This window comes from Alosa pseudoharengus, unplaced genomic scaffold (genome assembly GCF_046254945.1).
Source record: "Alosa pseudoharengus isolate Yale_2024_CS ecotype anadromous, Long Island Sound unplaced genomic scaffold, YU_APseudo_1.1 YU_APseudo_1.1_scf_5, whole genome shotgun sequence".
In the NCBI taxonomy this organism is placed as follows: domain Eukaryota; kingdom Metazoa; phylum Chordata; class Actinopteri; order Clupeiformes; family Clupeidae; genus Alosa; species Alosa pseudoharengus.
This window is the reverse complement of record NW_027468837.1, coordinates 11,855,768-11,868,827: the sequence shown is the minus strand read 5'-3', so window position 1 is coordinate 11,868,827 and position 13,060 is coordinate 11,855,768. Positions and strand designations below refer to the sequence as shown.

General features: G+C 42.2%; 1 protein-coding gene across 1 annotated transcript in view; it reads left to right on the top strand.

Moving 5' to 3' along the window:
- Nucleotides 1-12,384, top strand: part of cfap20dc (CFAP20 domain containing) — a 49,294-nt gene extending 36,910 nt beyond the window's left edge. The window contains exons 13-17 of the mRNA XM_076268652.1: nucleotides 5,722-6,087; nucleotides 8,712-8,945; nucleotides 10,557-10,618; nucleotides 11,828-11,919; nucleotides 12,278-12,384. Of these exons, the coding sequence (XP_076124767.1) occupies nucleotides 5,722-6,087; nucleotides 8,712-8,945; nucleotides 10,557-10,618; nucleotides 11,828-11,919; nucleotides 12,278-12,384 (861 nt within the window). The remainder of the gene's footprint in view (nucleotides 1-5,721; nucleotides 6,088-8,711; nucleotides 8,946-10,556; nucleotides 10,619-11,827; nucleotides 11,920-12,277) is intronic.
- The last annotated feature ends 676 nt before the right edge of the window (nucleotides 12,385-13,060 follow it).

Sequence of the window (13,060 nt, the reverse complement as noted above, 5' to 3'; positions counted from 1 at the left end):
TGGGCTGCAAGTTCAACAAAGAAAAGATCAAATTCAAGAGGATCTTCTAAGGATCATGGGCATGATCAATTACTTGTCACAGTTCATTCCTAATCTGTCAACAATTACAACGCCACTGCGTAGTCTACTCAAGAAAGATACAGCATGGACATGGGAACCGCAGCATGCAGCAGCTCTCAAGATGTGGAAGACACTTATCAGCAGCAAGCCAGTGCTCAAGTTCTTTGACATAACCAAAGACACTGTGATACAGTGTGACGCGTCATCAACCGGTCTAGGAGCCTGTTTGCTGCAGGATGGTCATCCCATTGCATATGCATCTCGTTCATTGACCACATCGGAACAAAATTACTCAGAAATTGAAAAGGAGCTGCTGGCAATCTGTTTCTCAACTGAAAAGTTCAACCAGTACGTGTATGGCAGACCAGTGACAGTACAGTCAGACCACCGCCCGCTCGAGATGATCACCAGAAAGCCACTGCACAAGGCTTCGCCAAGGCTCCAGCAAATGTTGTTACGCCTGCTAAAATACAACATCGATGTGAAGTACCATCCTGGAAAACATATGTACATTGCGGATACCTTAAGCCGAGCGTATCGGACCAGTGATGCTACGTCTTCCAACACAGGATACACAACAGCTACGGGTACAAAGCGTTACTGAAGTACTACCTACGAGTAGCCAAAGAATTGAAAAGATCCAGCAAGCATCGGCCAGTGACCTGACTCTCCAGGCAGTAAGAGCAGTAAGTCAGAGAGGATGGCCGACTCACAAGGCAAGTGTACCTCCCCTAGCGCAACAGTTTTGGCAGGTGAGAGACGAAGTATACATTGAACATGAACTTGTGTTTGTAGGAGACAGAGTAGTAATCCCAGAGTCTCTGCGACAGGAAATTATTTCCGCCCTACATGACACTCATATAGGCATTGAGAAGTGCAAAACCAGAGCCAGAGCTATTATGAATTGGCCTGGGATGTCTAGAGACATTCAAGATGCAATTGCTCGTTGCAGTGTGTGTGCAAAATTTTACAGAAGCAACACCCAGGAGCCAATGTTGCCACATTAAGTTCCAGACCGTCCATGGGCTAAGCTGAGCTCTGACATATTCACCTTTAATGGAACAGATCACCTACACGTCATTGATTACTTCTCTAAGTACCCCGAAGTGGTGAGTCTGAGAACCAAGACAGCACAAGAGGTCATCAACAAGCTGAAGTCTCTCTATGCCAGGCATGGAGTGCCGGACATGCTGGTGAGTGACAATATGCCATATGCCAGTCATGCTTTGCGCCAGTTTGCCGCAGACTGGAACTTTAACCTGGTGACGTCAAGTCCTACATATCCTCAGTCTAATGGACAGAGTGCGAGGTTTGTGCAAACAATAAAACAGCTAATGAGAAAAGCAGCAGAGGATGGCAAGGACATCTACAAGTGCCTGCTTGATCTCCGAGACAGTCCTATTAGCGGACTCCAAGTCACTCCAGCACAATTGCTTATGGGACGCCGTCTCAAGACTATCTTGCCTGTAACCTCACGTAAGCTGATGCCTCAAGCCACAGTCCAAGGTAGAGATGAGTTGGTGGCTCGACAACAACAGATGGCACACTACTAAAACGGGGAAAGAGAGAACTGCCTTCCCTGCAACCTGGTGAAAGCTGCCGTATCAGACAAGGCCGTGTGTGGAACCGAGCAGTTGTGGTACAACCTCATACCACCCCTCGATCATACACATGACAGAAAATGGAACCACCTACCGACGCAACAGAATTCACCTGTCTGTTGATCCTGACAAATCAGCACTTCAAGTGACACCGGACATTGGTGACCCAGACTGCACACAGAGCAGATGGAGACACCAGTGCCCCCTACAAATACTGAGACCACAAGGGCATTATCACAGCTGCCAGTGTCAGTCTGTGAGCGCCCATCCAGGACAAGATGTTTACCAAAGAGATTTGATGACTATGTTATGCTCAAGTGAAGCTGAAATATTGTACATGTGTTCGTAGATGTATGTTCAAGTCTTAGCACTGTGATTAACAGGGTTCTCAAGTCTCACGCAATGGGCGTGAGACACACGCAATTCAACAAGTTCACACGCTCACACACCACACCTTGCATTTCTCACGCAGAAATATTACTAGGGGTGTCAAGGTATCTGCATAATTAGTAGAGGAGGCGCAGGGATACGAGAGGATTTCTCGCAGGTTCAGAACTAGCGCACCACTCACCAGCAAAATCAAAAAAATAAATAGCCACCGACATCCAATCAAAAAATAGTAGGCTATTCGTTGTATCCGGGTAAAATTCCAAAATAGCACATCCCCTCCCTACAACCACGTTATGCTTGTGTGGGGTTACACGTTTAAGATTTCAAAACTGCACCAACATTCTTTTTATTCAGAAATTCAACTGTCTGTCATTTGGTAAACCAGCCTACTTATGGTACTTTACAGGGTGTGTAAATCAAGCCTTTTCACGAACATTTGGCCTAGCCTACTTTATGGCAAACTTATTTCTTATCTATAAACTAAACTAAACTGTCGGTCGTTAAGAAAACCTAATGATTGTGTCGTTATAGCTTTGTGTAAGCCAGACATCAGCAACGTTCATTTTACACGACCAATCACTCTCGTGGCTGCCTGCACTTTCCCTGTCGTCACGGCTGCAACTTTCGCACTCGTTTGTGCTTTTTAGCGCCGTGTTCATCAGGTCCCGGGACACCCATCTGATCCTCCATGGACCATGTCAACAATGAATGAAAATTAGCTTATTATTAACGAGTGTTATCAATTTGAGCGAGTATGCTACACATAGGCCTACATTTTTTTCTAAACATACAGGACTGCTGCCAACCACCATCATGTATAATGAACTTGCTGTCCTCGGTTTCGGCATGCACATGCTTAGTCTAATGATTCAGTGACAATATAGGCTACTCAAGTGAATAAAGCAATTAGCCTAATAAATAAAATATTTGTCTCACTCAGTACATATAGGCCTACCTCTCGTAAATTGGTGAGCCATAGAATATCCCAGCGTCACGATTATTATATTTCAAGATTCCAATCTATCCCACCTAAATATGAAAAGTTATTTCTACTGACGTGCTTCCTGGTGACATAAAAAAACAAATGGTTTCCCTTGATAAGGCTGACATAAGAGACATAGGCTATGCATTATACTTTCCCAGACAAAAACAAGATATAGGATGTATAGATTACAATGACAAATTCAAGGTCTCAAAGGGTTAATGCTTCTTTCCAATTTTTTTTTATAATTAGTGAGTGATTGCCATCTAAAACGGAATGAAATGTATAGTAGGCCTACCTGCAAACAATGTAAGAGGCCTCTGCTGACTGCATCAGTGCTCAAAGTATTCTAAAAATGTATCAATTAATTGTTAATAACGAACTAACTTCTATTCAAGTCATAATTCTGGAACTTTCTGGTATAATTATTTATATTTTTTATTCACTCGTTCAAATGTTCATACAGAGTTCAAAAAGTTCTCATCAGGTGAGTGAAAGTTAGAACGGTGGTCATTTCAGATGTTTCTGCCACCACTTCATAAAACTCATAGTTTGAGAACTTTAAATTATGTGTAGGATATTGCTTGTTCACAACTTGAGCTGTGTAGCCTTCGCAAAGTTCAGAGTTCAAAATATACTTTTGGGACTCCCTGCTTATAGTTTTGAGAATGCTATTATTATTATTTCATTTGAGCTACATTTTACACTGATATGGCATGATGGCAATATAAACACAGATAACAATGGTATTAAATTGCAATAGCCTATAGATTAAATGTAATGGAATATTCAACTAAGGTAGACTGCCTTTGTTCACAGCGCTAAGCTATTTATGGTTACTGATATACTCCGAGTCTCTGGCCCTCTCTTAGAGCCAGGCATAGTGAGCTGGCCCTTGGAAGAAAAAGTTTGGGGACCACTGGTTTAAAATGTCAGTTACAAGCTCATATTCAGTTCGTTAATCTTAAGTGTTTTTCCACAAATGGACCACAATTTTAGGCATGTACTTAACAGTATACAACACATTAATAGCCTAAACAAACTATGCAAGCCATTTCGAAATCTTGTTTTATTTAAACTACTCAATGCAATCTCAAATCCTCACCAGATACACCAACAGTCAATATATTCATCCAAATCCTAGTTTCGTTTGTTTTATGGACTACTAGGTGGTAGTGGAAGAGATCGTTAAAACATTATTTGTCTTGTAAGCGGAACCAAAGTTTCACAGGCACCGTTGTGGTAGAATAAAGGACCTACAACATCGTCCTTTCATTGGAGAGTAACGCAGTAACGCAGGCTGCTTGCAGGAAAGTAAAGTAATCTCATTACTGTTTTTGCAATTGTAATCCCTTACTTTACTCGTTATTTGAAAAAAGTAATGGGATTACAGTAACGCGTTACTTCTAATGCATTACTGCCCATCACTGCGCGTCTGTGATTTTATATGCAGTAATTTCATTAATAAGGACTATTTCTAGAGCTGTAAAGTTTGGTGCTTTTAGAAATGGAATCCTCTAGCTACCCTGACATGATAGTTATACATATAGTGGCCCATCTCAATAAAACCGCACACCACTTTTTGTCTCTTTCTGTTACTGGCCTGCCTCCCATCTCCAGCAAACTAGATCATAGCTTTGAGTTCCATCTAAGCCAAAGTACTAACAGATGGCTTATTACTGACTTTTAACACACTCGTATGGCTCAAAAGACTGCAACTGATACCAAGCAATGAGGCTCTGAAAAACTGCAGGAAGGTTTTTGTTGGAACTCTATAAAAGGAGGAATCTGTCCAAGTCCGTCTGCTTTATCATCAGCTAGCCGGCCATCATTAGCATGGTAGCGAGCTGGCTGTTAAAGGACATTAACATAGATCAAAGCCAATTCAGATCCTCCTTACTAAGCGAGAGGTGAGTGAGGCAGCGCCTTGTCAAATGTGCTGTCGTCACCGCTAATTGCAGGTGATATCTGATGTAACTCAACCTCTTAGCAGGCAGTCACACTCCTCTGCGGTGGTGGTTTATTAATATGTTATCTTCTGTGACCGTGTCGGCATTTGCTGCCTCCCTCGTGACTTTCATTGATGTTGCATCAGACTCCACCCGCCCACCCCATCTCCCCCCACACCCATACTTTGTCCTCTTACATTTTTATCCTGAATTGAAGGCTTCGTCTGAAAAAAAAAACTGATACCTGTTCCAATACGAGCTGAATCAGGACCCAAATGAGTAAAAGGTTAATAAAGACTAATGGTTAACATTGTTATTTATGACATTTCATGTCTTAAAGATTTGGTCTTTTCTATTCAGAGGATATCTGTGGATTTCTGTGGGTTTGCTGTGGTAATTGCAGAACATCTACAGAGACTTGATTTGCATCACATTGTCTCTTTTTACTCAGTATTAGGCATCAAAAGCAGTGTTTGAAACGGAGCTCTTATATTCGCTGGGTATTATTCGTCTTAAGGCTCAGAGTGTGTTGAGCTCTCATCCAGCTAGAATGTTCTCACTTTTGTGTTATCATATGTGGGTTGTTTATTGTTTGGTTGGTGTTCTATATTCGATCCTGGTATACATTTTTGAAGAGTGGGCAGATATATGTGTATGACTTTCTGACCTTTCCATTTTGTGACCTTTCCATTTTGTGGCCGTGTAATAAGAGCTAATCTCCAGTTGTGGTCTGCCTCAGGACGATGCCTACGCCAAGTTCCTTCTTCAGAGAGGTGCCGTGCAGTCCAGCCCAGCTCCCTGTACCTCTCTGGAGCCGTCCCGCTTGGCCTCGGGGTCAGGCTCCCACCGCAAGTCTCCTGGCGAGCCGCGCCAGACGAGTCCCAAAGCAGCAGGACCAACTTGCTCGCCTGGGGTCAGTGAGGGGTCAAGAAGACCTGACCACGGCGGTGTGGCTCCGACTCGCTGCCTGTCTCCTGGGGCTCCCAGGCTAAGCTCCCGGCTGGAGCGTCCAGGAGCAGGGAAGAGTGGCCCGGGTGGGGACTGTAGGATGTCGCTCAGCAAGAGGTCTCTCCGAGAAATACCCCCCGAGGACTGGAGGATTCAGGTAAGAGAGTAGCAACTCGTTAGGATAACAGTGACCCTGTAGCTGTTGATTGAGTGGTGTTCTCATTTGCTAAATGGGTTTAACCTTACTTAACCTTACTCACATTGATTATATCCTGGAGAATGGAAAATTAGGACATTTAAGCAACATGCTGCTGAATAGTGGAATAGTTTCACATACAGTATAATAGTAATAATAGTAAGTGATGTGATTTGAAACAAACTGGAGGGAGGCTGAGATAATTCATTAACACTGAAGCACTGTCTTTTAACACACACACACTCACATACACACACACACACACACACACACACACAAACACACACATACACACAAACACACACACACACATGAAGCATGGGTCATTTTCTCTCACACTAGAACATCCATGTTCAGGACTTGACTGTGCATTGTGCAGTGCATTGTGCTCCTTCCATTTCGTCTGTCAGAGTAAATACAGCATTTTGCTGAGCTGAATTTCAAACAGCTAGCCAAAAGAGATGGCAGGATGGAAGCAAACATGACAAAGAGGGAATGGCTGGATGTACAATAAGGTAGTACTTGTGCACAATTGGGTCGCCTTGCAGTTTAATAATCGTAGACTTACTGCTGTTTGCTCTAGACTGTGGTTTTTAAAATTTTCTTTAAGGGCAAGCAGTGAGTTTTTATAGGAAGTGATTCAGAAAAGCTGTCAGGGTAGCATTGCATTGGACTCTGGCTTTAAGATTGACACTTTTATCACAGCGGAAGTGGCCTTTCATACATTGAATGGAATAGTCCTATGTGAACATACCCTAATAACTGTGTTAGATTAAATTTTTGGCCGCTTCAAGTTCAAGGGAGCCTTTCTGAAGGGAACCAACTGTATCAACATCAAGGAGCTTGACTCAGCATGTTCCGCTGTTCTTAGCTTATTTTCCACTCCTGCTGCTCTTTTGCAAGACACTCGCCCACAAAGCTTTGTCTGCAAACAATGTACGGCCAGCGTTCTACTTTGTCACTATGCAAGGGCCCTGCAGGGTCCAAGTGATCTATGTCGCATACATACATCTCCGTACCCTCCAATTATAAGTGACCGCATGACCACAACTCTACAAGGGCACCATCTGGGCACGAACAGACTCCAAGATGACTAGAAGATCATGATAACAACTACTGTACGTGTCCGTGGTTTACCCAGCTGTCTGTGCCCGCATCCGCAAGGGAGTATTAATTAAAGCCTGAAGAAGACTTACAGACACAGGATGAGAGTATCGCAGTGAAACACAATTGTTACCGAGGCCCGTTTGATGGGGAGCTACCGCTCACCTCCTAGTGACCTTCTTAAGGAAGCCAGCACTGTAATTAAGTCTGAAAACATCAGGAAAGGTTTTTTCTCCCATGAGCTAGGAGCTCTGGAGGAGGAGAGGTCCTGAGTGTCAAACTGCTAATTTGACGGTGCATATGCTTGGCTACTGCTAACAAGGTGTCAACAGTTTCAAACCCCTCTAGTGCCTTTCGCCACAAAAGCCTTTTTAAATCCCTTTCACTCTTTCACATCTGTAACAACGGTTAAGAGCGGTACTTGATGTCAATAAAATAATTACAACAAATGTTGCCGTTAATTGCACCTTATGTTTCTGGCAACAGATTTAAGCGGCTCTGCAATCTGTTGTAAATGGGTGGCTTTTGCCGTCGCAAGAAATGCTAAATTGTTTTCACGGTCAACTGTTTTTTGTTGGAAGCAGATGTAGCTGTTGTTTTTGCAGACTTGGTATTGTAAGATGATCTTTATACCAAATGTAGAGGATGTGATGTAACAGTGATCAAAAACAGATAGTAGTATCGCCTCAATTAGAAATGCTGGAAGCATTGAAGTTCACCTCAATGGGAGTCACTGCTTTTCTAACAGTGGGGGATGCTCATATAGAATACTTGGCAGGCAGGGATGTTTGTACCTTTTAAAGCATTATTGATGAAATTCTGGTTTCTCATTACATAGCCAAAGAAGGTCTTAAAAGCATTTTGTTCTATCAGTGCATCTGTGTTTGTGATATCATAGTGTAGAATCAGTTGTCTGACTAAGAATGCAAAACCTTCCCCCTCAGCTCTGTATCGGATCGCCCCCTATTACCACCAGTCCCGTGTTTCCGTCCTCTTACGTGTATGTCACTTACTATTAATTTCTTTACAAACCAAGACGGCGGATTCCTAAAGAAACGCAAGCACCCACGCCATAAGTGTATCTAAATTAGCTATGTATCAAAAATTACATATTACCGTGACTCGAAGAGCTATAAACAGTCTTGTAAGGCTGCGTGTACAAATCAATAAAAATCGGATATTTCAGGCAGTAAAAGCACCGGTAACAACCAAACCAGACTTTGTTCAAATCTACACACCTATGGCTACTAAAAAATGTACGGTTCATTTATCAAATGTTATTTTGAAGTATTAAAAAACATTGTTGTTTTAGAATTTTCGGACGAAATGGGTGGTAAATGGAGGTGTTACGATAGCATGACATACACTGGGCATCTTACACAAAACCTATGAATGTTAACAATTTTTATGCACTTCCCCGCCCCCCCACCCCTCCATACACACACACACACGCACGCATATTCCGCATATTCTGCCTTAAGGCGGGCGATGGTGGCCGACGAGCTGCCCTGGTCTTGAGTGGCGGTGGCCTGCCCAGACCTGGGGACGCGGAGGAGGAGGAGCGGCGGATGTTGGCCAGCCTGTGCCGAGAGCAAACGGAGGATGACGACGGCAGTGGTGGTGGCGGCCTCAGTGCCTCCCAGCGGCGCCGCTGCAACGTCAGCCTCAGCACCAGCAGTGATGACACTACCACCTGGACCCAGTGCTACCCTGTGGTGAGGAGCCACATCACGGAGGGCTTATAGAGGCCCCTGTACAGGCAACATGCAGAATCAGCTCCCACTCCCTGGCCCCCATTCCCCCTTTCTGCTGTTTGTCTCTTGGCTTACATGCTGTACAGTGGTAATTCTCCTGTATGACTCCTGTATGACTGTATTATGTTCTGTATTAAGGGTATTTTTATGTAAGGTAGCCTGATATAAGAAATCTCTAACATATAGTAAAAGCAAAGCTCTAAGGCCTGATATTGAATTGAATTGCTATCTATCAAAGCCAGCAGTTTAACATTAGATTGATGTATGAAAGCGTAGCTCGTTGAACAAGGTCAGCTCATGTCATCACCTTTCTGTTGACTCTAGCAATGTTCAGTCGATCCACTAATAATTCATCAATACAGTCAGTGCAAGTGACAATGCATTCAGCTTATTTTCACCATCTAGCCTTGAGTGACCATTTGTCACTAGACATGTCTCAGAGCAATGGCCAATGTCTGCAAATACTGTAATACTTCAATACAATGAAGTCACAACACAAACTAGTTAAGTGCTTTATCAGATCATGTGAAATTGAAAATAACCAAACATGTTTTTGACCAGCTTATTATCAGAATTCAGATGGCAAGTTTGTGTCCATGATCAGCTGGCATCCTTTCACGGTATAGCCTACCCAAGAACTCCTGTGCTATAAACAAGGGATGCGCCATGACCCATTGCTCATACTTACATATAGCAAGATAGGCTACAGTGCTGAAATTTGCCTGGAAATATACCAGATTTATGCCATGCAGACCATTGTGTCCATAAAATGGACAGATGCTGGTATAGTTAGTGAACTGCTTAATTTTGCCAGAAGATCAAATAGAAAATAGTGGTGAAATATCCACTTACTTTATTTTGCCAGACGTTGGTCAGTTGTCCACTGTCATGACTTACTGAGGGGGAATTACAAAGAAGAATGGCTTGTAACTTGTATGAGCAGCTTCTTATAATCCAGCACCATTCAGACACACTAATTCATATTCTGTCGGAAAGGGACTGGAGACTTGAGTGAACTTCATTTACATCGTCAAGTATCCTAATGGACATATTCATGCAAGTCCATCAAAAATAATCATTACGCCCACAAATTTAATTCATAACCCACAATTCATGCAGCTCACAAGTTCAAAAAGAGAAATTAAAATTCATTCTCCCCCGTAAGCCATCATAAATTAATACCTATTATGCTTGTCTTCTTAACATTTCATGTGACAAGACATTTTTTAACGATCCTTCATCTCCTTGTTCTTTTGGAATTACTGTGCCTTTTCCATAATGTGTGCACAGTGAGTTTGAAGGCATTTCTCTTTATGAAATGGAAAATAAATCTACATTTTCATTATGTGCAGCAACAGTGCCCCCAACAGGTGAGCACTGAGATCTGCTTTGAAGACGATAGGTTTTGATCATCATGCCTGTGAACTTGCTACATTTTGTGTGAAGTGTCCATCTATATTTAGTTGTAGTGCAGAAAGACGGATAATATTGTGTGTAAAAAAATGTAGCAGGTAAGGTTAGGATGTCTATAATCTAACAGAACTGTAATCCTAATCTGTCAATAATTTCCAGCCCGACAGCCAGGGCCAGTACTACCAGAAGGAGATGAATCCTCTTCTCCACTCCAATCCCAGGTAAGTGCTGCCCCATAGATGGCCTGTGAGTGGCAGATTCAATTTCACCAGCTTCAAGTTATTCATTCATCATACAGAATCAACTACACCTCTGTTGGAAAACAAATGTACGATAGGTGTTTGTTTTGAGAGTGTTATCTTGGCATTGTCTGACTGTCTTATTTCGCATAACCAGACAATATTTTTCTGGAGAAAAAATAACTTTATGAAAAAAACAATGTGTGTATTGGTGTGTATTTCAAGCATATTGACTAGCACATGTTTAAACTAGAGCCAAACGGAGGTGTTTACCTAGACTGTCGCAGGTGATTATATGTTGTGGTGGGTAGGGGGAGTGAAATACCCGTGAGCGGAATACCCGTGAGGTCTGAACTTGTCGCCAAGCTGTCACAGGTCTCAGCGCCACTCTCCGGGTGGTAGTCAGGGACGGCCCTCCCCTTAGCGACGGGGATCCTATCTGTTGTGGTGGCAGTATGACTTGTGCTTTGTGCGTTGTGCTCGGGTGGAGGGGTATAACCTTTTCCTCTGATGTAAATGCATGTCAGAGTGGAGCAGTGGGAGACATGTGCTCTGGACAAGAGGAAAAAATGGTGGGCTACATGTAAATTGGCTCTGTTCTCTGATAGAGGAGAGAGTGAGTGAGAAGTTGTAATGATTGTGTTTAATTGTTTTGTTTCATTTTTCCAATAAAAATAGTACAAACACGACAAAAGGAAATGTTCTGAAAAGACAATTTGGTCGTTTAATTATATTGTTTCTGTAGAAAACACATCCATGAGTCTCTGTAAATGAACAAGCATGTCCACAGGATCATTTTGGTACAGGAAAGGGACTGTATGGGAGACAATGGTAAAGGACAGTTTTGTGTTTCTCAAACCAAGGAAGCAATTAGGAGGCCACGTATTTACATAGTTAGAAAATTAGCATTGGGGTTGTGCAGAATGGAAACAATGTGGAGGGGAAATACAAATTATTTAGTCAGTAAATACACATTTTGTTAAGTTCCATACAGTTAAATTGGTGGCAAAAGATCTGTTCTAGAAGCAGAGAATGTATTGTTTGAAGTGGTGGGAGTGTCAGCGAGTTTTTCCTTTTTCCAGTTGAGTTGGTGGCAAAAGATCTGTTCTAGAAGCATAACATATATTGTTTAAAGTAGATTTGAGTGGTGGGAGTGTCAGCAAGATTTTCCTTTTTCATTTGTCTTTGTAGGGAATGGATGGATGTACTCAGCCCTCCCGTCATCCCTCCGAGCCAGCAGAGGGTAAAGTGCAAGGATGACCTCTGCAAGGTCACAGATGAAGGTATTGGCTCATCATTGTCTGGCTTGTTGGTTTAGTTACACACACACACACACACACACATAGATAGAGACACCACAATCACATACCTTGGCCATTGCACTCCTTGTTGAAATGCCATTTGTTTACTTTGATCACTTTTACTCAGAGCATTAGTTTTAGCTGGTCCAGGGAGTTGATTTATTTGTTTATAACTCAGCATCATGCACTTTCAGACATTTTTTACTTTTGAAATTTTGACATTTAACTAGTTGTAAAATTTTGTCATTTATATTGACATAGTGACAAGATTTCTTCTAATTGTTGAACTCTGCAATTTGGAGGTTATTTCATTTGAATATTTTGCATCTTTGTCTTGCAGGGGCTGATAATAGCTGTGATGGTGAGGAGTTTCTCAACTTGCTCTACGATCCAGGTCTTAGCTGTTACTTTGATCCACAGTCTGGGAAATACTATGAACTGGCCTGATTGTAACTCTACTGTTTATAGTTTGTATCATATTGTATTGGACGGCATGTAGTCTCCCCATACTGTAGAAATCCAATGTTCACACTGATACTGATATAAAGTTACGAAACACATGCTGAGTAACTGAATTGTATCAATTCATGATCAACTTCATATCAAAGGATAGGAAGCTCTTCCTTTCATAATTTTGGTTTGTAACATTGGGCTGGATTGTTTTTCATTACTGTGTTGTTGTAAAGTGTTCAACTCAAGCAAGAGCACCTTTCTGCATGCTGTTGTATTGGATCGTTGTATGGGTTGATCACCCAGCGGGAAGTGTTTTACATAAGAACTGATTTAAAATAAAATGTATATATAAAACAATATTTAAATGTTAAAATGTTGAGCTAATAGGTTAAATAAAAGTGTTTAACTCTTCAAATGAAGATAGTGTTTAATAAAGGCTATAGCTGTGCATCTTTTTTTGAGCATCTTTATATATATATATATATATATATATATACATACACAGCAGCCGTGGCCTACTGGTTAGCGCGGAGGGTTGCCGGTTTGAACCCCGACCTGTAGGAACGGCTGAAGTGCCCTTGAGCAAGGCACCTAACCCCTCACTGCTCCCCGAGCGCCGCTGTTGTTGCAGGCAGCTCAATGCGCCGGGATTAGTGTGTGCTTTACCTCA